At 41.0% G+C, this 25,278-nt stretch overlaps 1 protein-coding gene across 2 annotated transcripts in view; it reads left to right on the top strand.

Moving 5' to 3' along the window:
- Positions 1-19,194: 19,194 nt before the first annotated feature.
- Positions 19,195-25,278, top strand: part of PDCD6IP (programmed cell death 6 interacting protein) — a 28,547-nt gene continuing 22,463 nt past the window's right edge. For both annotated transcript variants that reach the window (XM_082288371.1, XM_082288370.1), the window contains exon 1: positions 19,195-19,496. In XM_082288371.1, the coding sequence (XP_082144497.1) occupies positions 19,291-19,496 (206 nt within the window). In that variant the 5' untranslated portion in view covers positions 19,195-19,290. The remainder of the gene's footprint in view (positions 19,497-25,278) is intronic.

Genomic DNA, 25,278 nt, shown 5'->3' with positions numbered 1-25,278 from the left:
ATTTCAACATAAATGCAATTACCTTTGTATTGTCATGCTCCTGTTTGTAACAGCAGTATGAAAGAACTAGAAAAGGGTCCAAAATACTTGTATCATCTGACCTGAAAAGTAAAAGCTGGTGAGCACACAGTGTACTGCAGAACAGTATCAAGGGACATATAACTGGGTGCATTTTGGCCTCGGAATGGCAAAATCTCTGTTCTTGCAAAACAAATCATGGCATTTTCATTAGCTGCAGAAAGATTGCAAGACAGTGACTGCACTGAAGAATATGAAAAAACGTGCAGAACGGAATCTTTCTCGTTACATAGATACAACTTGCCAAACCAGGCAGAGCAGTGATACTCATCCTAGTAACACTAGTGCAGTGCCAGACTCTGCCGCCGTTTACACAAAGCAACCCACTTCTCACTGCATGGGAATGAGAAGGGGAAGAGAAAAACATGTATGATCTGATTTGTTGGTCTCTGGCTGGGCTTGCCTTTGCTTCTGTAATGCAAGTCCTTCTATAAATGGGACAGACTCAGCAGTCGTTTACTACTCAAGGAACTCCTACATCAGCAGTATTGATCCAAGGAAGGTTTTCTCAGGTAAGAAATTGCAGGGTTCTTCCTCAGATGGGGAGAAAATTTTCTAAACGTACTTGTGGTTTAACGCATACAAAAGCATTTACATACATATAGTTTAAAATTACTTTTTTCATAAGGAATTGTACGCATTTACATGTCGGGATTAGGCTGACCGAATTTTTTGGCTGTTGCCTGATTCTGACGTGTTTCTCTGTCGTTTGCTGAAGTTGTCTGGCTGTTTGAGAGCTCCCTCTCGTGGCAAACTCTCCTGTAAGGAGATTCCCGACCAAGTATTGCCTACCGAAGGTACGTCGCTGGAACTTTACCTACCAGATCTATTACTGATAACGCAAAAGAAAGAAGCCGAGCTTGCAGTTGTTGCAGATTTTTTTTTTTTTTTTTTTGCTTGGCTGTCCGCCCTTCTAACATAGAAACCGACTGGTTTGTTTGGATGCAAATATCAAGGGGTATTTTGCGGGGTAGTTTCTGTAAATGAGTATACACATGAAAGAAATGTAACTATTCATCTGTGTTCTAGGGAAAAAAAAATTGTCATGAATGATATTTTTTTTTCCCCCTCAAAAGAGTAAATTACTGTCCTTCTCTAGAATAGTTTAGGGTGTCTTGTATCTGGTGCTGCTGAACCTGCTGTTTAAAGCAGACTGTACTTCCTACAGCCACCAGCAGCTTTCACTGAATACCGAGAACTATGGGTCTGTGCTGCACAAGGGTGTGTTTTTATTAAATTTATTTGAGGTTCAGAACTGTCACCCATTCTGTGCAGGAGAAGTACTAAGAGTTTCAGAAAGAAAGATTCAGGCACTCTCCTCTCCCCCTTCTTCCCTCCCTTCCCCACCCCAGGTCCTGACCTCCTGTGCCTCACCTGGGAAAAGTTGTGCATCTGCAGCATGACGGGCTAAAGCAGCAGTCACAAACGCTGCAAACCTCTCGCACACCGTGGTGGAGCCGCTGCAGCTGGCTCTGTGTGTTTCCCGTGAGGGATGCTGAGTCACGGCTTTTTGGTATCTGCACCAGCCGGCACACGGCGATGTGAAGGCTGCATCTAAGAATGTACTGAGTGCACCAGTTCTCCCTGTTTTGCTATGGCTAAAGTGATAGCCTGTACGAATCTCCCACGCTAGGTGGGATTATACCGTTTTAAACGAATAGTTAAATGAGATAAACAGCTATAAATACAGCTCTGAAAATAACAGTACTGTAAGTTGAGTAGAATACTGGGAAAAGTAAGGTAGGTCAAGGAGGAAGACAGTAATACTGCTTTTGTGTATGTGGGTTTGGAATTGGTTTAAATTACAAGTAGTTGAATTCATAGTGTTTTAATGATCAATAAACAGATCACCCTGTCAAGAAAATACAGCTTTTAGTCACATCTAGGGTTAGCTAACTGGGAAACAAGTAACAGAACCACATGAATCCAAGCAGCTCAAAATCACACAATTTTTGAAAACTAAGACCAGATTCAGATCCTATGACTCTAACCAGTATGAGGGATTCAGCTTGTTATTTTGGGGGTTTTTTTGTTTGTTTGCAGAAAGAGGATGAGGTACTGATGTGATGTGTATGGATAGAATCTCTTAAAGCATGTGGAAATAAATAATAATTACTTGAAGTAATAGAAAATTTTATAATTAAAATGTAATGTAATTGTTAAAATCTAATGTAATTGTTAGAACTTAAAAGAGAAACTGTTATATAAACATATATGCACAAATTTAATTAAAAACCCAATGTGTTTCAAATAATTATTCAGAACAACCTCCAACTTTTCTTTGGTGTTTATTGAATCTATGTAGATTTTCAGTTTACTTCCAAATAAATCCTATAGCCACTAATTTTAGTAGTGAACTTGACAGTGCTGCATTAATGGTTGGACTCGATGATCTTGAAGTTCTTTTCCAACCTAAATGATTCTATGATTCTTATTTAGTTGCTGCTAGCAGATACCTTTCTACACACCCATACAAGGAATTTTATATTCATTTTCCCTAATCCATAAAGTTGCGGTTAGGACTTCCATAAGCTAATGCCTAGGTGTCAATTTATCAATATTCTATTAAAACTTTTAGGTACTTCACCATTTCTACATTCTAGAAGGGAAATGGTTAGAGGAGTGAATGTGCAGATTGGAAACACAGGCATTTTGAAGAGACAAAATTTCTTAGAATCAGATTATGAATAGGGGTTTTGTTCCCCTTTGAGAGGCTCTATTTTTCCACTGAGAGAACTGAGTTATCCACACTGCAGGTCTGGGGGACTATTTCACTAAAGACAAGTCAAGAAAAATATGTCACAATAGAGGAAACACTATAACTTTTTTTCTTAATATAAAATCCCAAGTAATACCATGCAAATTTGTGGCAGCAACAGCAGACTCTTTTTAATCTGCTTTTGATTGAGTAACGATAATGTCTGTGATGTCTCAATTATGAATTTCCTTTCTTTTTTTCAATATTGCATGACTCATAGCAGAGACATTCTTGTATTCATTGCCAGCATTTAAAGACAATAGCCAGCCTATTTAGAAGTAAATTCCTATTGTAATCAAAATTGCTGCATACGAGTGTTTCTGCACACAGATGTACCCTGTGCTGTGGATTTTACACACCCAGTGCATAAGTGAGCAAGCATGCAGTGCTCCAAGTGACAGCAGAGGGAAAGCCCTACCACCCCCAGCATGGTACACACCTGTCTTTGCAGTGGATGTCTGAACCATCCCCCGTGTTGACTCTAATAGTTGTCATGCCAGACACTGATAGCAAATCAAGAATGTATAGAAGTGAGGGTGACTAGCTAAAATAGTCATCTACAACCAGACTTTTAGTTTGATCAGTTTAGATACCTGCTTCATTAAACATTTTGGCTCATTTTAAACAAGTTTAAATGCCAGCCTACAGCCCTGATCCTTTTGGAAGGAAAAGACTGTGTAACCTCAGCTAAAATAGTATCAATTTAGTGACCAATTTAGAAGCTTGTGGTTTTTAATAGAACAATGTTCTTTGTTCTTAGGTCTTGACAATGTAACCTTTATCCAAGGATGTTGGTATCAGGCAGATGGATGTTCTTCCAAGTTCACATTGAATCCCGTGAACTGCACAGGCATCACTGCAGCAAGGACTGCAGCCAGAGCAGGCTGCTTTGTAAGGGAAGGAAAGCCACCAGCTGAGCAAGCTGGAGCAGGGGTCCCACTGAACCCTGTGCTGGAGCAAGGTGAGCAGAGCAGTCCCTTGGCCATGCAAGTGTCAGCCAGCAGCTGGGGGGGCTGCCACACTGGTCACAAGGCAGGTCCCAGGTCAAGGCACGTGTCTGACTTGGGCACACCATGTACCTCTGCTGAGGTACGTGGCTTGGGCACACCACAGGGCAACTGATGGAGCCTAAATGCCGCTCCCAAGTGAAGCAAGGAGGCCTCCAAAGCAGTTTCTCACAGCTCTTTCTCACCCACCAGCTTTTCACAGCCATATGATCCAAGCTTATACAGCTATACCACATCAATTCAGGCCTCTGCTGGGGGAATGCACTCAAGGATCCTCATACAGTGGATTTAATGGAATTTTTGTGGTCTCGGATTTCTTGGTTGTAATTAAAATAAACTAATTTCTTACCTCTGTATATACTGTCTTATTTTCTGAAGTGTAAAAATACGTTTCTTTATGTGTGTGAGAATGGCAGTGTTCTTTTGTCTTAAATGCATTAAATACCTGAATGTAGAACTTCTATCCCACTTCTGTCACAAAGCTACATGGCAAAGGAGGAATAAGAGCAGTAGAACCAGTCCATCTAAACTACAGATTCGAGATGGACCTGAATGACAACATCTAAAATTTCAACACAGAAGCTGATTTTCCACCCACAGTTCACATTTATTCATCTCTGTGGCTTTGCTGTAGAAACACTGGCAGTCTAAGGACTAGTTTTAAAACTTTAGCTGCAGACTTGCATGGAGATTCAGAAATCCAGAAAATCCTGTTATGATGAGGCTTAGTGTCAGTTCTTATTCGGTAAGAACAGCTTCCCTTGAGTGCAGTGAGTTGCTCGAGTATGAACTTCTGAAGTATGGGCAAAAATAGGAATGAAGCACATTTTGGCAATGGCTACAATTCCTCATATTTATGAAAGCAATCCTGGGGAATATTGACATTTTCAAAACTAGCATCCAGTTATATGTATTTTTGGGAAAAAAAATTGAGGCATACTTCAACAGAAAATGTTTTATTCTCCCAACCTCATTTTTCTGAAGCATCTATGGTGGAAGGAAAGTGCTTTCTAATAATCCACTTTACTTCTTCAAGCAAACACTTTAATCAATCAGGTTTTGCTAACTGAGAAGACTTTCAGAAAAGTTGCAACATTTCTCACATTTTGTAGCACTACTTTCTTTTCCCTGGGATCCTGCAAGTTCCACAACGACAGTGCACTCTGGGTTTCACAGAGACAGATTAGACCAGCAACATTCTCCTTCTTTGATGCAATGTAATCGATATCTTGATGCTGCTTCAAGAAATGCTAACTTGAGCCTAGAGAATGAAGCAGATATGCTGGCTATGTCTATACTGCATTTGAGGTTACTCTATCCATGTTCACACTGCTGACTGCAGTGTTCTTCCAGGGATGTCCATACATAGGGATATGCTATAGTTATATCAGAAAAGGAAATCAGACCTTTTGGCTTTGAAAGCTTTTTTGAGTGCATATTTGTGCAACCTGATGTGTTTCAAGATGTGTGTTTGTGCAGACCAAAAGCTGCCTTCAAGGCAGCATTGCAGGAAGCACAGTATTTGTGTGGTTATGTGACCATATTCCTGGCCAGGCCAGGAGCTGTTTTCAAGGAGTGTTATTCAACAACACTGAACCGTGCCATAAATCAAATCCCTCCTGATGGGAGAGAATTTTCTAAAAGTCCTTGCAAGGAGTTTCAAAGATAATCCGAGACTGTTCCTGGAGTTTCAATGCTGCCGGATAGTTGTTTATTAAGTCTTATCCGAGGAACAGAGCCGCTGGCGTGACCCAGGCATAACACAGAGCACAGAAAGCAGGAGAGAAGTCTAATTATCAAGATTTACATGGCCTTTTAAAGATAATTTCACCAATAGTTACTAAAAACGTATATTATTTTCACTTTCCTACCAATTATTCAGTAACACGGCCAGGAATTCTCTATGCAATCATCCCAAACTACTTTTACTGCAGAACATGGAGTAGAAGAAGAAGGAGAAGAAGGTTTAGAGAACAACAACAATCCTCCATTTTGATATTTTTTTACTCTTATCTATTTACTACAAAGAGAAGCCCAAAACCTCTAAATTTTTCACCCTGTGACAATCTTACATAGTAGTCTATCACCTAATTCACACCACTGTATTTTCTAGTTCTCGTCTGACCGTTGGTAATTTTTTCCAAGGTTGGAGGTTAAAACTGTCGTTCGGGGGGTAAGAACCCTTAAAAACAGGCAGAGAAATATTCTCGGCACTCTGGGTTCCTACAATTAAATACAAAATACTTTTCCTGTTCTCATTAGCTTAAGTTGTAGCCAGAGCCTGTCACAGTCAGCTCCAGAGAGTCTTGCTAGGCAGTGCTTGGCGTCCCAGGGTCTGGTGTTCAGCTGGCATTGCTGGAGGAAGGTCTGCAGCTGCAGGTGATAGCCAAAGTGAAAACAGGTATAGCTGCTGTGGCTGTGTTTGTCTACTACCAACACTGCTTTGTGCTTGTCACTGTAGGTGCAGGGCAGACTCTGGCCCCAACAGTCACCAAGCACTTGGCCCTCGTGGAGCTGGAGTGTGGCATGACCTTCTCTCCTGTGCCTTCTCGGTGTGCAGTCGGCCTAGCAAACAGGACAGCTGAATATCCCAGCTGTGCTGCAAGAATACCTGAAGAAGCACATGGCAGGTGAAGGTAGGTGCTGGTGGTGCAGGCTGTGGTGTGTCCCTGTAGCTGTCCTTGCAGCAGGGCCCAGACTTCCCCACAGCACGCACTGGTGGACATGTGAGGAGCATCCTCTGCTGCCTTAACAAGGTTGCCCTCTCTGCCTCAGGGTGTGCATAAATAATTGATGGTGCACAGTCAGGGGTTCTGGCCTCAGGCAGTGTACAGTCTAGTATGGAAATACAGCTGAGATCACAAAAACTCTATCAGAAACCACTGTTTTAAATATACTCTACCTTCCATGCTGAGACATGGCCATTACATGAACATCCAAGAACACAATTATCACAGTTTTCCTGAGCCATAACTGTATCCAGGAGTCCATGCGAATGACTAATCCAAACAGTATTTTTCCACAAAGAGGAAAGATAATGCAAATTATATTGCACAGAACTAGGCAATAGCTATGTAATTGTTGCTTTAATCCAATCTTTATCAGCTTTAAAATGTGTCTGTAATCTCTCTTTATAAGCATATAGATCCCAGCAGGTGTTTTGCCTGAAGGGTTGTACAGCAGTGGGCCTTCTGAGAGTAATCAAGCCAAAACACATCATATAGTTTCAGTACAGAACTGTCCCTGCTATTTTAAATGTTTCCAGCTGTAATTAACGAAGTCCAGCTGCCATTACTCACTCTTATTTAATGTACCACCACTATAGTTTAATTGCAGATTTACTTTCTTTCTGTAACCACTAACTAGCTGTTGCTTTTATAAACCCTGTTTTTCTCCCACTCTGATAAAAGTCCATTATATGATAAAATCTGGCTTAATCTTAAAAGTGTTCTGGTCACTGTTCTTTATTTCATGTGTCAGTAATCATGAAAAGAGAGCTAATCCAGCAACAAGGAGAAAATCCAATATTAAATTACATAGCAGCTTTGTACAGTGTAATCTTTCCACTCTGAGAGATGAATTTTATCAGCATGGCATTTGCAGCTGGTAGTAGATTCAGGAGATACACTACTCCTCTCGGGAAGTAAGTCAAAACCATGGCATGAATATTATTACTTTTAGCTTTATCTTGTGGCTAGGAAAAAATGAGCTCCCTATCACTTTTATCAGTATCCCCTATTTATTTAGGCAAAGCTGAGGGTAATGGTGGAAACATGATTCACATGGTAATTGTTTTTAACACTTTTTTCGTTCCTTTCTATAAGTGAGTGTTTAAGTTAGAAGGGGAAAAGAGGATTTTTCCCCTTGATGGTGACAATGTTGTGTGTTGTACAGTGACAGTGGTGTGAAAGCTACCTCTGTGCTGTAATGCAGAGCTAAATGGCTTGCAGCAGTGCTTCTAGAGGCTTTTGCTTTGAGGAGTACTTCTGCTGGGGCTACCTCAGGGATCTCTGCACTGCCCATTAAATAAGTGACCTTGTTGTACATTTCTTTTTATTTTCATCAGTTAGCTCTTCACAGTTATATGGTGCTCCAGACAGAATTTATTTTTTTACTTTATTTCATGCAGTTGTGTTGTTCCTCTGCAGCACTACAGAACTGAGGCAGTGAATTAATACTGAGAGCACTACAAAATAGAGGCAGTGTCAGGCAGCTTAGTTCCTTTCAGGTGCAGTACAGAGCAGAAAGCAAATGGAAGGAATAGGTATTTATCTCCATTCCAAAGTTGCCACAGGCCAGTTTGGTTCCTGGAAAAATTCCAGCTACCCTAAGAGTTGCCCTGACTTGTACTATAATTGCTGTGTTTCCCATAGGACTTTTCAGCACTCTGCATGACTGGTACTGAAGAACATCCTGGCCACACCTCAGACTGCTCTCATGCTGGCTCACACATGGGAAGATCTTTAGCAAATATTACCAGCCTAGCAATTTCTTCATTTTTTTTTGGGAAGACTTCTTCTGGTGCAGGTAGAATGTGAAGAAAAGTAGAAGAGGAAAGTCAGGGACAGCTAATGACCACAATATGTTCATAAATTCTACTGCAACAGAAATCCCTGGGTCTCTTGCTGGGCCTAGCATGAGAGTTCTTCTGCCAAATAACTTCTCTGGCATGTTTATGATAGGTTTATGAATATATAATTGCTTCAATTATTGCCTAACTTTAAAAAGTGTTCCTAAATCTTTGCAAAGACCCTTGCATGCATCTATGGTCACTTATTAGGTATTATGGCAAGAAAAACCCTGTCCTTGTGTCCCTCACTGAACATGCAAAAGCCCTAAAACTTTCATGCTCACCTTAATCAAGACACCCTAAGATTGCTGCTTTTTCACAAGTATTGTGTCTTCACCTCAGCTTCCTAATAATAATTGCCTACAGTCTTCCATTCTTTACAGTATTCCCTTTTCTATTTTTTAAAGAGTCACCATTCTTAATTCCTCCATTTCCCTGCATATAATCTGGTTAATATGCCATTCTCATATATGGTTTATTATTCCGTGTGAGCAAGGGAGAACACAGGAGATGAAATGAGCTGAAGCATGACATTTTGTTTGTCAGTGATGAGATACGGTGTCAGCAAACTGTCACAGCCCAAGAGTGGAGATGACTGGGTACAACTATAGCACTCCTGAAAAAGAATTCTGATGAGCCTTAAGTTTTCACCTTTAATTTTTACCTTTGCTCTTAACAAATAATACATCTCAAGTAAAATTTCTCATCTCTTACTGAGCAATTTTTTTGGCATTTATTTTGATGTCCATGTATTTAGACCTTATATATGAGTTTTATACAGAAGGAGATGGTTACCATTGAATCACTGCATACATTTCTGGCAAACAAAACGTAACATTTAAAGAAGTAGCATATAAACACTAGGTACATTGAATGAAAAGTCATATTGAGTCATCTACATAGTAAAGAAAAAATTCTTTGGCTGCTTCATCCCTGCAAACCGTCACTGATAAACTGCCATACCAAGCAGGTAATACAGGCAAGATCGAATAGGAAAAAGTGATGAGGTGGAACAAAACACACCACGGGAAAATGAATTGACCTGCTATGATGACTCACATCCAGCTAACCAATCCAAAGTACATTCTTTGAAGCCTGTGAAAAGTGGAGCAAGCAGATGCTGTTAAGTGCATGTAGACATTGTGGTACAGAAAGGATACTCAAGACCAGAAGCCTGAAAATAGACAGACATATGCACATCTAGTGTTATCAGAGTTACAAAAGCACGAAGGATTGTACCAGTAGAGAAGTGGTTAGCCTTTGATTTTAACTTCGTGAAATTCACTTGCTATCCTAGAATGATTCCAAGGGCAATTGAATGTCAGTTCTGCCTAGTCATAGTAAAATTCCTAGCTAAGTAGGTTGGAGGTAATGCCAGCTGACTGTGAAAGTGACTGCTGATAAGCCTTTCAATGCTTGCAAGAGAGTGGATAAGTGAATTAAGCATTCATTTAAACATAATATTGGAAGTAGGAGTAACATATCTCGTGTTCCTTGAATTATCTTATTTGTGTATGTCACCACGTCTGTATCTGAAAGGAGAGGAAACGGTGCTAAGTACCTAAGCCTACCAACATACTGGTTTAAAAGCAACACAACACTGTAGTATATACATCAGTCTGAATGGAAATTGCATGTACAAATCAGCTGAATGTCAGATTCTTCAGAAGAAAATACCACTTAAGAAACGAATCACAAAAATTTCAGTCTGTGTATATGACACCAAGAACTTTCTGGACCTGCAGAGGGAATCCATGAAGTATTAGGGATAAACTCATGAGCTTGTAAAATATAATTTGCATTATAAATTCCTTACAGTAATGTTTACATAATGGCATTAGTCAAGCCCTGTCCAGCTACTTTATGCCAGTATGAATCATATATGACAAATGGTGCACTGAAATCTGCCCTAATGTATGTAACTTTTGCAAAGGTATTAACTGAAGTGCAGTGTCATACCACAAACTGGCTAAGCCAGTGTCTCTCATACTCTCATCTTCAATGTCTGAGTCAGACTATGGGAGGTCCTGTGGATATCCTACAACAATTAGAAACAATATGAGCCACAGTTATCTCCCTTGATGGAAAAAAAATTAGAAAAAGGCATGTATTGTAAAAATGCCCTTCATCAACTCATTCTTTCCTTCCACTTTTTGTTCAAAAGCGCACTACTGATGCTGCATTTTGTTGCCTGCTTGCCCCACATACATTTTTATACAGCCAGGAGAATGATGAAAGAGAAGACTAAACAACATTTTTTGCATCTTATTTTTTTACAGACTGCACTAGCACAGGTTTGTCTATAATTTCTCCTTTGAACATTGCCAAGCAAGCGAATCCTCTGGCAGTGTGGTCAGCAAATCCTGTTGCCATTTCTTTATCCCCAGATTTTTGTGGTCAAACCAAACTTTTCAGAAGAGCTGCGTGTACTGGCATTTGTTACATTATGTAACAGAAAAACTTTGTTCCATTCATTATGTTTGGAATGTGTAAGATAAAAACCTCATAATATGGACAGGTTTAACAGTAGGACATGAGGATCTTCACAGCCTTCAGAAGTTATTAGAGGTGGCTCTTTGTAAACCCATCAGTATGCGTGTTAAGGAGATATTTTAAACTGGGAAAAGTCATAAACTCCTCCCTGTATGCACCATGAAACAACACTGAGCTCAGGGTCTTCCATCTTTTGTTTGATCTGCCCATTTTTTGTAAGGTCTCAGACAGTTGTGCACCAGAGTATGCTGTTTCTGGAGAATAATGACCACAGCTGTGCTTCCTGGACCATGCTCCTGGGGAATGATTCATTCAATTCTGACATTTGAAGGAGGAACTTTGAACTGACAGCTTTTAAATCAGGTCCTTGCTTTCCTCTTTGCATGCTTGTCATCCCCCTTGAACCTAAAATTAGGCCTTGGCCCCTGTTGTCATCTCCTAGTACCTTCCAGCAATGTGATTCTGCTCTGTTCAGAGCAGAATGACAAATTCTTTCTCCTGACTAGAAAGTGCTTTCACATAATAGATTCCAATCTATGTAGAAGATTCCATGTACGCAGTGACAGTGGCAATATGCACAGATGTGGATATGGAGAATCGGCCCACAAGAGCATGCTAAAAAGTATGTCTGGCTTTTGGTTCACCTTGGTTCAAAACCCCTCAGCACCACTTTACTGAGCGGGAAGGGCACATTCTGTATCTGAATTAGTGAGTAGGTGGCCAATAACCTGGCAGTGAGCGAAGAGCTGAGCTGCCTGTTCAGGCAGCAACTGCTCACAGGCACAGGAGTAGAGGCACATCCTCCCTGCCAAAGGGCAGATGTTTCCCACCCCACATGTGAGCAACATGCTTGTCTCTGTTGGGGCACAAGCACACAACCCATAAGAGGGACAAAGTTTATTTTGATGTCTTCTCAAAACATGCAGTAAAGGAGTTCTAGATAATTGAACAGAAACTTATAGGCTCTTCCCCATGTGAAATGCTGAAAATAAAAACTTCGCTGCCAATAGAGAGGATTACATAGTGGTGTGAACCTCTCACCTGCTATATGAAGCATCAGTTAAATGACAGAACTGAATTTCAGCTGTGATTTTTAGGGAAATTTACCAAGTGGAGGTATTTCTGCTGGGAACTTTTTTACTGTCCTGCTTATTCCAGGTAGCAAGAAGTGATGTCTCTGTACTAGCAAGCGTTACGCTGCATAATGACTGACTACCTAATTCCCTACCTCCATCCAGACATTGCAAACTATGTAAAATTATTTCTATTTGAATATTTTATAAGCTATTTCAGAATAGAAAATACTGTTGAAGTGCCTGCTACATCAATGATGACTTAGAAAGGATCTTCCAAAATTCAACCCGATTTAATTTCTTCCATATCTTTAATGTAATATACCTAGAAGTCTTCAACTTATACAAGCAGTTTTCAAGCCAAGCTTTATTGTAGTGTAATAAACAGGAAAAGGTATTTTTCTTGCATTGAATATACAGGCAAAACCAATAAAAAATTTAATTCCATATTGTAAAATACCAGCAAAAGACATATATTATTTTCTGCCTCTTTGAAGGCTACTCTGTCCTTCGTTTCAAAAAGTATTTGGATTGAATTGATGACATAGTTGAACAGAATTCTTTTTAATATATGAAATACAATGCTTTAAATAGGGCAAGCAATGTTTTAAAGTAAATAAAATGAAGCTGTTGCTTTAGGTATACCCTAATGTGCAATAATTAAGAGATTCAAAGTTACCCAACTATCTTTCATCTATTTTGTTACTTTCCATTATTGATGTTTGCATTATTTAGTAATACAGAATTTAAGTGAAAACTTTCTGACCTTCAGATCTTAAGGGCTAGCTTAATCAAAGCTTGTAAGAGCAATTTGTAAAATAAAAAATTCTTCTCTCTTCCAGAATGAATAAAGAATCACATATTTAAATTCAGTTGTTTATTACTTTAAAATTAGAAGAAACAAAAACACAGCATAGTTAGGGGAAGGCTGTATTTCAAAACTCTTCTATTTCAAGGTCATTAATCCTTTCTTCTTTAAACATTTAATTAAAGATATGATAACATTAGAACCCTACCTGTCTCCTGTTGAGGCTTCTGAAATCCTATGACACTTCAAGGAAATGTTCATAGCAAGAATAAGTGCAGAGTAAGGCAAAATTTAGTCCATTATCAAAAAAAGCAGACGTTTGATTTTTCATCTGCTTTTAATGCAATATAGCAGGTACTTTGTTTCCCATTCCTAAGGGTAAAAATTATTTAAAACTCCATAATTTTTATATGTAAAGTAGAATTAATGATTTAGTAAGTAACATCAATGGTACAACACTGAACAAAAGTAGAGCAAACCTTTTCTTTGTCTCAACAAACTCAGAATTACAGAATCTTAGAATGGCTTGGATCGGAAGGGACCTTAAGGATCATCTTGTTCCAACCCCCCCTGCCATGGGCAGGGACACCTTCTACTAGAGCTGGTTGCTTGAAACCCCATCCAGCCTGGAAGGCTCTGAACTTTTTTCCAACAGCCCACCATAAACATTGCAATTGAATCTGTTGATTACAGATTTTTCGTGCCAAAATCTCAGTCACACAATCATGCGTGACTTTGGATTTTTTGGAAACTTACATGCAACATTGGGTTCAGTAAATAGCTGTAATCAGTGTAATCTGCCCAGGATTAAATTACAATGAGATTCTGTATTACATCCACTTCTTCTTATGCACAGTTGCCCCATTACCAATAGATGGGAAACAGGGCATGAAATTATATCCTCACAAATGCTCTCATTCAGAGTAGAAGTGGCCATTTTGGGGGCTACTACTACAAATCACCTGATTTGTATCAGTAAATCTATAGCACTGCACATTTATGGTTTGCTTTCTTTAAGGACAATTACCTCTGTAATCATTGTCTCGTGTATCTGGAGATAGAGCATGACTGCACCCTAATATACAGCATACAGTACTGTGTCAATGTAGCTAATTAGCAAGCACTTTTATCCAAGACATTGTGAAAAATCATTTCATATGTTTGTATTCACAGATCTTGAACTAATTCTGATCTTCAGCTTTTGGGAAACAAGTTTTTATAGCATTTCAGCTATTTCCTACTGAACTAGAAGATGCTGCTGTCTTCCACAAGCTCTTCTGCCTTGTAAATCTTCTTCAACCACAGTGATATGAATAGTCTAAGCAGTAAAAATAATAACATTTTTAATAGGATATATGAAAACACTCTAGCAATGCCTTGGTGCTTAATATGAAGACCCACTACTACAAACCATGATGTGAGACAGTGAAGAGCTGTTTGTTCTTGTTTCTGTTGTATATGATTAACAAGCACAGGCTCTATCATTATGTGATCAGTAATATGGCATACTCCTGAAGCCTGCTGAGACTTGAGGAAAATTCTAGGCTGTGCTGTAATCGACCTAATAGCTAATATTCTTGTAAGCATTTATGGAAAATATTGCACTAATGCTGGTTGGATTCCCTGTTTGCTTGGCTCTAGTTCTTCTACAATCATCACGGAATCATAGAATGGTTTGGGTTGGAAAGGACCTTAAAACTGATCCAGTTCTAGCTCCCCTGTCATGGGCCGGGACACCTTCCACAAGACCAGGTAGCTCCAAACCCCGTTCGACCTGACCTTGAACACTGCTGGGGATGGGGCAACCACAGCTTCTCTGGGTAACCTGTTCTAGTGTCTCATCACCCTCATAGTAAAGAATTTTTTCCTAGTATCTAATCTAAATCTACTCTCTGTCAGTTTAAAGCCATTACCCCTTGTACTGTCACCGTATGTCCTTGCTGAATGTCCATCTCTCTTGTACCCCTTAGGTACAGAAAGTGCTCTAAGGTCTCCTTGGAGCCTTTTCTTCTTCAGGATGAATAAACCAACCCTCTCAGCCTGTCTTCATAGGAGAGGTGCTGCAGCCCCCTCATCATCTCTGTGGCCTCCTCTGGACTTGCTCCAACAGGTCCATGATCTTCTTGTGTTGGGGGTCCCAGAGCTGGATGCAGCACTCTAGCTGGGCTCTCACCAGAGAAGAGTAGAGGGGCAGAATCTTCTCCTTCACCCTGCTGGCCTTGAGGCTAGTTTTGATGCAGCCCAAGATGAGGTTGGCTTTCTCTGCTGCAAGCACACATTGCCAGCTCATGCTGAGCAATGCAGCAGGTAAAATTATTTACCTAGGTCAACAATTTCCAGGTCTGGCATTATACCTTTCTATAAACATCTACAATATTTTTTTCCGTGGCACTAAGCATGTGATGCTCTTCTGATTCTAGACCATTCTGCCAGCATCCTCTCCTCAAGCAAAAATCAGACATAGTCACTTACCTTTAGCTTGTGGCTGAAAGGCAACTTGGTTGTAATTGCCACTATACACAAGTTTGCCTACTCTAAGTAAGCGTACCAAAAGTATTGATTTAGACCTGTTTTCCCACTTCTCCAGCCTCTCACTTCTTCATTCTGACCTGTATCACACCTGGAATGTAGACTGAAGATGTGTTTTTCTTATTTAGCATTAGAACAGGAGTAGGATGACATACTGAGCATTCTTGTGATTGCAGCTCTGCAAGCACAGAGATAAGCATGGCCTCTGCCCAGCTGAGCTCGCTATCAATGTATCTTCTGGTTCAGGTTTCTCCTCACATATCAGAAATACAAAACTCTCACAAATAAAAATTAAAATTGAGGAAATTAGGATTAATAATGCCTCTAAATTTTGAGACATAACATAAAGGAGTGTCAAATTTGAAGGAAATGGTAGGAATTCTTCCTCGTGCTTTTATTTATGGGATGCTAAGGAGAAATTTCACTCATAGGTCATAAGAATTTTACAATTTCTTCTAAATGGATTATAGAATTATATGTGTTATTTAGATCAAATCAGATATACACCTTTTTTTCTGCACTCCCTCATTTTGGTAACTGATGATAATCACCCCTGAAACTCATGGTCAAAAGATAATGGTGATAAAATACTTAGTCCTTACGCTATGTGACCAAAAATTTATGTTAGGAGTATCAAAATGGGATTGGATCTGAGTGATAAAATAGAACTTTAGGCAAAAGGACCATCAGATTTAATGAAATGAACAATTAGCTGCCATATCACTTCCTTTGCTGATTTTTGATTTGTTTAGTATAACATCTCTTTTCCAATTAGTGCAATTGCTACAGGGCAATTCTTACACTATGGGTAAAACAGCATGATCAAACTGTACAGAATAAAAATGGTTCTTTAGGAAAAGGAGGAAAGCTGGGGACATCTAATGGTCTACACTAAAATTAAATGTACCAGTGACCATGGTAAGGCTTAAATATGGCTATAATGTGTTTAGGATGCATCCCTTTAAATATTTTAGAGGAACCTGTCTTAAAGTGGTTCCCTTAAATACTATCATAAATCTGTTGAAGAAGGAAGTATGGTCTGTTGTTTAAAGCACAGGACTCTGAGTCAGAAGATGTAGATTATGCCCCCTGTACTGATAACTACTGACTGTGGCTTCCTCATCTTTAAATTGGGAAATAGTGCTTGACTAATCAGAGGTAACAAGGAGACAAGTCATTACTGTTTATAACATTGTAATTGTAATAATCAGAATAAAGCCTTCAGAGGAGCACTGACTTATTAAGAGATCTGGGGGAAAAAAGCAAATCACTTGTTTGAAGTTCTGGTAACTTGTTCTAAGACAAAGTGAAAAATTTCTGTGCTGTGTTGGTGGATGTTCAGGAATGCAGTGTCAGTCATTACCTTCATTAAGCAACAGCCATCTAAAGGTCACTGTGGCTCTAAAGTAGGACTATGATCTCATAGCTGCAGTTTTTGCCCTTCCCTGTTCACACCCTTTCCGTGTTTATGAGTGTTATGCTGGAAGGTATTGATGGCTTCCATCTTCCATACATAGGCAGCCACGTATCTTGTAATGATGTGTAGGCTAACTGCACTCCAAAAGGTCTTGATACTGGAAACTGCCCAGAGTATATCTTAAGATAGATAAGAATGCAATGCAAGCTTACGTGGGAGCTGGTTTCCCCTGAACAGGAAAGTGCGCCCACTGCAAGGCTAACTCAAGCTAAGAGACCAAACGCTTGCAAGTGTATGTGGGCAACAAAACCTTGGGGGAAAACAAGCACGGAGGAACTCATGCACCCAGATATGACACGACTGCCTACTTTTTGTATTCATTGTAGGATAAAAATACTTTTTTAAAATGTAAAATTTAGTCAACTACAGCTTGGTTTTGATTGAGCTGGGGGTTTACTCGGTGCAGGGGTGCAGGAGTGCAGGAGCACACCCAGGAACTGTTAACATATATCACTATATGACTATAGACTATATAACATATAGTCACTTCTTGTGACTACAGCAAAGGTTTGTAACAGAAGCAATCTGGCAGAGCTCTGAAGGGTACCCACTTGGGTCCCACTGAAGGTGACTGGATGCAGCAGAACGAGGACAACTCTGTCACCCCCTTCCCTATGCCTGTGCCTGGGAAGGCCTGGCTGCTGTTGCCACAGCATCTTTGGATTGCATACAGAAACATTTAATACTGGACAAGCTGCCCCTCCCAGTGGTGACAGGAGTGATTAAGACTGATTTCCCAGGCTCTACCCTTTTCCTTTTATGCCACACTTTAGTTGTTCACGAGATGACAAAGACAGCTCCACTTAGTACAGAACACTTTCAGTACGGAGGGATCACCTGCTTTACAGTAAAACTCATGGTCTGCTACAACATGAGAACAAATATGTAATTTTAAAAGCACTTTTACTGTTCCTTTTTATGGTGTCGTTACCTGGTGGCTTATGTAATATGAAAATATCAGGCTCGGAGCCTTAGCTGTCTGGAACACGGGGAAGAAGAAAGGGAGAGATGAGCACACGGGCTGGATATTCCTCTTTGGTCCCCAGACCTGCCAGCCTGGCAGGCTGAGTGCCGGTTTCACTTGTCTGAGCCATGCTGGGCTGAGTCAGCAGAAAGCAGGCGTGATGAGAACAGCTGATCCATGAGTACACAACACGTGAATCCGTTCCTTTTACTGCCAGTAGAGACATTTCCGCTTTTGCTACAGAGAAGCCATGTTTCACTTCATTTAAGGCAGCAACCCTTAGGGTAGGTTGAGATCAGGACCCTGTAAGGCATTACACCCCTGACTGCTGCACACCTTTCTCACGGACACCGCTTTCACCACTGTGTCACAGCTTGTGTTCCCTGCTGGTGAGGTTTCCTCTTGCCACAGCTGAGCTTCATGGTCACATCTCGAGTGCTCGAGGTCGCTGCCGTCCTGGGGTCCCACCAGCTGTGCTGACCCTCCGACACCCAGGGGTTTATCTGGGGAGCACCATGCCCTTCTCCCCTCGGGCAGCTGTCCCAGGGATACCAAACCTGGCATCTCATAGCCTTAGAGGGAGGAATGATACTGAGTCCCTCAAGATTTGAGTCCCTCAAGGTTTGAATGGAGGATTGAATTAAATTTTGTACTTTTCTGAAGTTGTTAATTAGTAGCTGTAGCTGGACAGGTATGATTAATTAATTGCATTGTGAGCATCATACGTGAGCCAAACTCTTTTTGGTGGTACCCAGCAAGAGAGTGAGGAGCAATTGCCATAAACTAAAACACAAGAAGTTTCATGTCAACAGGAGGAAGAACTTCACATAAAGGGTGGCAGAGCACTGAACAGGCTGCCCAGAGAGGTCATGGAGTCTCTCCTCTGGAGACATTCCACACCCACCTGGACATGGTCCTATGTCACCTACTCTACGTGACTCTGCCTTGGCAGGAGGGTTGAACTAGATGGTCTCCCTTCCAATCCTAACGATCCTGTCATTCTGTTTGCACGCTTGGCTAACCTTTTGTTTTGAGGATAAGAGAGGATAATCCCAAAACGGTCTGTCCGGACAAGAGCCACCAGGAGTGAAGCCGGCAGAACTCAGCAGACCCCAGACTCAAATGGAGGGAAGAGCCGCGCCTGCGGATTAATTAGCACTAGAAGCGATAGCTATAACTGGCAAATAGGAATTTGAGTACTAATTAACAACAAAGTTATTTAATTTAGAACCAGTAGACGCTGATGACTTTGTTAATATGTGTAAATACCGTAAAGCTTTGATGACCGGTGAGCCCGCCTTTCGAGGGTCAGCACCCACCTCCTCGCTTGGCGCACCCCGCAGCTGCGCGCTCCCCTCAGGGGCCTCTCCCACATCCCTTTGCTCCCGGGGGCGGGAGGCGGGACAGGGCGCGCGCGTGCGCGGCGCTCCCGGAAGCGCGGCGGCGGCGGCGGACCGGGAAGGGGAGCCCGGGGTTGCGGCGAGGGGCGGTGGCGGCGGCGGCGGCTCTGCCCGCCCGGCGGCGGAGTCGGCCATGACGAACTTCATCTCGGTGCAGCTGAAGAAGGCCTCGGAGGTGGACTTGGCCAAGCCGCTGTGCAAGTTCATTCAGCAAAGCTACCCGGGCGCCGAGGCGCAGGCCGAGCACTGCCGCGCCGCCGAGGAGCTCAGCAGGCTCCGCAAGAGCGCGCTCGGCCGCCCGCTCGACAAGCATGAGAGCGCGCTGGAGACCCTCCTCAGGTAGGGGCCCCCCACCCCCGCCATCTCCCCCTTCCTCCATCTCCCACAGCCCTGATTCCCCGCGGGGCCCTGGCGGCAGCTCCGGGCCCTGGGCGTGGCGGAGCCGGAGCCAGGTGCGGGCGGGCCCAGGTGTGGGCGGCCTCTCCTGCCGGGAGAAAGCGGCCGGGGCTGCCGGGCCGGCTCCGGCGGCCTGTGGGATGCAGGCGCTCCGGCGCTCGAGTGTCCTGCCGCATCCCGGGGTGCGCCGCTCAGGTGTCGTGGGGTGTCACATGATGGCAGCGGAGGGAGGGGGACGCCTTGTCCCCATCAACATTCCCTTCCCAGTGTTTGTGTCGTGCCAGTAGCTCTTAGATGTAGGTAGAAATTGTAAAGCCACAGAACATTAGGGGTTGGAAGAGAGCTTAAAGATCATCTAGTCCCAACCCCCCCCCCCCCCCCCCCCCCGCCATGGGCAAGGACACCTCCCCCTAGACCAGATTGCTCAAGGCCTTATCCAGCTTGGCCTTGGACAGTGTCAGGGCTGGGGCATCCACAGCCTTCCTGGGCAAGTCCCTTTGTCAGTGCCTTCCTTCCCTCACAGTAAGAAGTTTCTTCTAATGTAAATTTCCCGTCTTCCAATTTGTACCCACTACAGACCATTTTGCTTTCCATGGAGAGTTGGTGTTTCTTTCTTTTCAGTGTTACATTTTGCTATTACAGCTTTCTTTTCACTTCCTGTTCAGTTTTGTGTGTGAGTTTGTTTTTGTATTTTGTTGTCAGCATGATTTCCTTTTGTTTTCTATGTTTAGCAGCTTCTTAATGTATTTGCAAAATCACATCCTTTCTTTTTTTCTCCTTAACACAGTTAGCTTGCTATCAGAAAGTTTAGTGGGGCCTCTGTGGTGCTGGAGTTATTGTAATTTATCTGAGCAAAAGATTAATGTGTGCCTTTTGCCTGGTAATCTGCATTAAGCCTGCATTAGGACTAACAGCTCCATCATCCTATCTCTCTAAAACACTTATGGATTGCAGTATTGAGAAGAAAGAGAAGGAGCTACTGGAGAGGGTCCAGAGGAGGGTCACAAAGCTGATTAGGGGTCTGGATTATCTCTGTTATGAGAAGCTGGGCCTGTTTAATCTGGAGAAGACTGGAAAGGATGGTATTAGTGCACATAGATATCTCAAAGTAAAGTTTTGAGAGGATGGTGCTGGTCCTTTCTCAGTGGTGCCCAGGGGTAGAACGAGGAGCAGTGGCCATAAGTTAAAATACAAGAAGTTGTACCTCAACATGAGAAAGAAATTTTTTATGTTAAAGGTGATAGAGCACGGAAACAGGTTGCCCAGGGAGGATGTGGAGTCTCCATTTCTGGAGGTGTTCAAAACCCACCTAACAAGTGCCTTGTTTAAGAGAAGGCAAGTTTTGTGAAATAAGTTACTGGTGGTTTTTGAGCTTATCAGCTCTTCAGTGGGTATTTGGGCTGTAAAAGCTCTGACTCTACTGATTGTGTTTTACAGTAGCTTTGTACTTTCTAGTTCTGTTTCTGTCTATGACTCTGTATGCTTTTGAAGGTACTCGTGTTTATGCCTTTGAAGGTCAGGGAAATTGTAGCATCTATGAACTGAAAGAGGGACTTCGCTCGCCAAATTGAAAAGCATACTATTATGTTCCCTTGCATGCTGGAATTGAGCTTCCTTTTCTGAAGGTGCCAGTCAGGTTTGTAGTTAGGGTGAAGTCACACAATGTGGCTGGGCCAAACAGGGATTTCAGACAGAAACTAACAGTTGCTCTGCAGCACCGAAAGAAGGCAGCCTACTTTTCAGTTCTGATCCTTACACCTTTTCTGGAAGGCAGAATGTAGGCATGGCATTCTGAGCAACTTGAATGAGTTCAGTGGAGGGTCAGATGAACATCAGAGCTGGTGCAAAATAAATAAAAGTAGTGTTGCGGAAAGCCAAGAGGCTGAGCAGGACCTCCCTGTTTCAGTGCCAGCAGATAAATAAATGAATTTATCCATAGTATGCAACTTCAAAAAAACCTCAGGTTTTCTCTCTGAATAATCAAGGGAAACCACTTGTAATTGCATAATTACCAGCTTTGAGTCAATTCCATATGCAGTGATCTGTTCTCTTTGCTGGTGATCATCAGCAGATGAACTTAGCTGGCCCAGATACTGTTGCAGTAGACTGGAGCTGTTGAACGAAATTATGTAAACATGAAATGATATCCCTCCTGTGCAGAAGTTCCTCTCTTAAAACAGCTGCATTTTTATTGTATTGCTTGAGAATATTTGTTCCTTTTATAGTGGAAGTGAGATAAGATGAAGGTCTGAATTAACTGTAAGTTACAGAAAATAAAACAATCAGATGTATATTTTCCTTTATTTCTAACAAGTTATTAATGTTTGGTCCATGTCTGACCATTTAAATTTGTTACAGTTGCTAGAAAGTAAGTTTGCTCTTACTCTGTAAGAATATTCTGACATATATTCTCTTAATTTTTCTGTAAGGCACAGTTATTTTAAAAAGTAAACTGCACATCCAGAAGTTTGAAATATCCAGCTGAGATACACAAGTGCCTAAATGCCTTGTGTTTCCTCTGAAAATTTCCTTGCCTCTCCAACTTGCAGTGTTTTCCTGTTGGTATTTAAGACCAATGCTCAGTCTTAACATTCAACTTCATTGAAATTAGAGTTTAAAACTGGTTTGTTGGGGAAGTAAGGTTAGAAGAACTAATTAGAACATGGCTACTCTTTGCATACTTCTACTTCCTTGTGGCTTTTTATAGACCATAATACCTAGTAGAGCATTGTAGACTATTTAACTGTTAAGAAATGAGGGCTTAGTCTTCTGCTAACTAATCTAGGATTTGTGTGTGATTCTGTAATTTGTAGCAGCCTTGTTTTTCTGAGTAGTCAGAAAAAGTCATTGGACTTTTTTTCTCTTATGGAAGAAATGAACTCAGTTGCAGCCACATTTCCTAGACAAGCACTGACCAGTAAAGCTTGAAAGTGTGTGGTGTGCTGTTGTTCAACTGCTGAGTGGAAAAATGCTTCTCTTGGAGAAGCATTTGAGATAGACTGTGCCCCTTCTCACTGGGAAAGACCTCAGCCTGCTTCCAAGCTTTCTTTGTTTTGTGAGAATCGGAGTGCTCTGAAGGTGATGTAGGTGAGCTTGGTACAGATGTTTCCCCTTAAATTCTGTCATAGCAGATTCGATTTAGTGGTGTTTTTCTTTTTTTTTCTTTTTTTTCTTCTTTTTTTTTTCTTTTTTTTTTTTTTTTTTTTTTTTTTAGTTCTGAGTATAATTGTAGCTTCAAGGGATTCCTTGCTTCCTCTAATATTAAAGATAGCCTGGACCTAATTTCCTTTTTCTGGAGACACAGAATACTGGTGCAAGTTTAATTGGTTTAATTTTGCTAACAACTCCTGCAGTTCTTTTTAAAAAAGAAAAAGGGGAAAAAGAAGGGGGGTGGGGGCAATGCATGGTTTTATTTTGAATGCTCAAATTCTCTTAGGGCTGAAAGTTGCTCTTCAAGATAAGAACCAGAGTCCTGAACTCACAGTCAGAAACCACAACGGCAAAGACAGATCTTTGGTCTTTTTGATGTTCTTTTGAAGGAGATTTTTCTTTATCATGCTTTGGAGGAGGCACAATATTTGAGTTTCTTTATGCAATACATATATTTTAGTTAAATTCTAATTTAAGCCTTGACTTCCTGCTCATTTGATGGCTGTTTTTTACTAGCATTTAGGAGTGTATAATACCTGTTTTGATGAGAGATTGCTGTATTTTGAGCACTAGATCTGCTTTGCTGACATGTGCTCCTCCCCCCCCCCCTTTTGCTGCTGTAGTTGTAGTTCCTCACTGGCACAGCCAAACGCAGCACTCCTCTGTGTTGTGCCTTGTGTTCTTTGTATCTTGATAGTTTAAATTACTGTAAATTTAGTTTTAAATTACACCTTTATGTTTACCCTAATCTTTTGTGTGTAACTGAGTTGTGCATCCATTGTGGCTTTTCCTTCTGTAGTTACTTTCTGGTTTTGTAAAGACAGTTTGGTGCTGTTCTGTGGTTAACATCTTCATTTACCATTTCAATATATTTAGTTTTATGTGTACCGTTATATTTATACCATTTATATTTATAAAACTAAAAAACTTGACATGGTTGTGTTCTGGGATTTTTTTTGTCGGCAGAGTTTTAAAGAGCTCTTAAATCTTGAGTATAATTTCAAGTTCTCCAATAAGAAGAAATAACATCCCATGCTTAAAATAGTAAAGAAAACGGTAATATAAATTCTGAACTTGTTTAAAACCAACCAAACAAAAAGTCCTATTTAAGAGAGCTGTACACCTCTCTGGCTTATTTTGTCAGTGGTTATGTTGACATACAAAGAGTAGTCTGTTTGCAGCGAGCCAAGGCTTGGGCACACCCGGCTTCACAAGGACATTTGACAAGCTTTGCTCCTTTACTCCATCCTCATGGCAGATGAGGACAGTGTAATCGTGGAATGTGGGAAGACAGCTTGACTTTAGTGGTGGCTTTTGGTTAACAAATTAAATTGAGTCAAGAGGAGACAACACGCAAAGTCTCCTTTTCTTTGTGATACTATGTGAAAATAAGTGCTGAGACCAGACAAAGGTAATGAAGGAAATATATTTAAATATATAGGTTGCAGTGATCTTTCAGGGCTGGTTATTGTTTTTAACTATACCTTTCACATACTTGGTAAGTTGTTTAATCTTGATTAAACTGCCATCACAGTAAATATCTGCAGAATTTTTTTTTTTAACCTGACAAGCAATTTCTTTCAACTCAATTATTACTCGAAGTCCTGTTGCTGTTGCAGATTATTGTTGTTTTTGATATGGCTTAGTATATTGTGTCTTAAATTGCAGTGGCTCAGTTGAAGTCAGAAACCTGTAGTGTTATGTACATTGGCAGATATAATTAACTGAAGAATACACTAACACTATTTTTATTCTATATGAGTTTTGAAAATTCTTCTTGAATTTTTAAACAAATGTTATTGTCTGTACAACACAGGTCTCGTACATGCATCTCATGCCTATGTCTGTTGTGATCAGTATTTAATAGTGTAAGGAACTGGGAACAATCTTAGTCCTGTTTCACAGACTGTGAAAGCCATTACTGCAAGGTGTTTTGTGTGCTGGGAATATAAATTCTTTATGAAAGAATTTGACCAGTATAATATTGAGCATATACCGGAATAGCCAGTGCTACAGAAGTCTATAGGAAACGGGCTTCACATGTTATGTGTTCTTAGCAGTTTAAAGGTTTCACGTTCTGCATCCAGCCTGTCATGTTTAACAAGTGGTGCAGGTGTAGGGCATCACTCAGGAAAACTTTGAATTCCTTACTGTTGCCTGGATAGATTGTGTGAGGGACTATGCTATACTCACTATATTATCTTCCTGGCATCCTTTCCTAAACATCTTCCACTGTGACTAGACAAAATATTGGCACAGAGGAATTGTGGGTTTAATTCACTGTGACTACTAGAATATATTCCAATGAAAAATAAGTTTACAACTAAAGAATTTTATCAAGGATTAGTCTCTCCAGTTGGTACTGAGGCCTCTATTGCAACTGGCCTCTATTTCAAAGACATTGAAATTGGGTTACAATGTTCAGATCAAGAGAGTACAGTGTAGCATGTTAATATTATGTTAAATGCTGTACTTAATTTACTTTTGCAGCGTGACTTAATGTATTCATTGTCTGCCGGTATGTATACAGGGACTCCTTTTCATGATACTCTTTTCTAATCCACCAGGTAGTGAT

This window comes from Coloeus monedula (assembly GCF_965178545.1).
Source record: "Coloeus monedula genome assembly, chromosome: 1".
Classification (NCBI taxonomy): Eukaryota; Metazoa; Chordata; class Aves; order Passeriformes; family Corvidae; genus Coloeus; species Coloeus monedula.
Note: the sequence above shows the minus strand (reverse complement) of the source record. Positions and strands in the feature narration are given on the sequence as shown.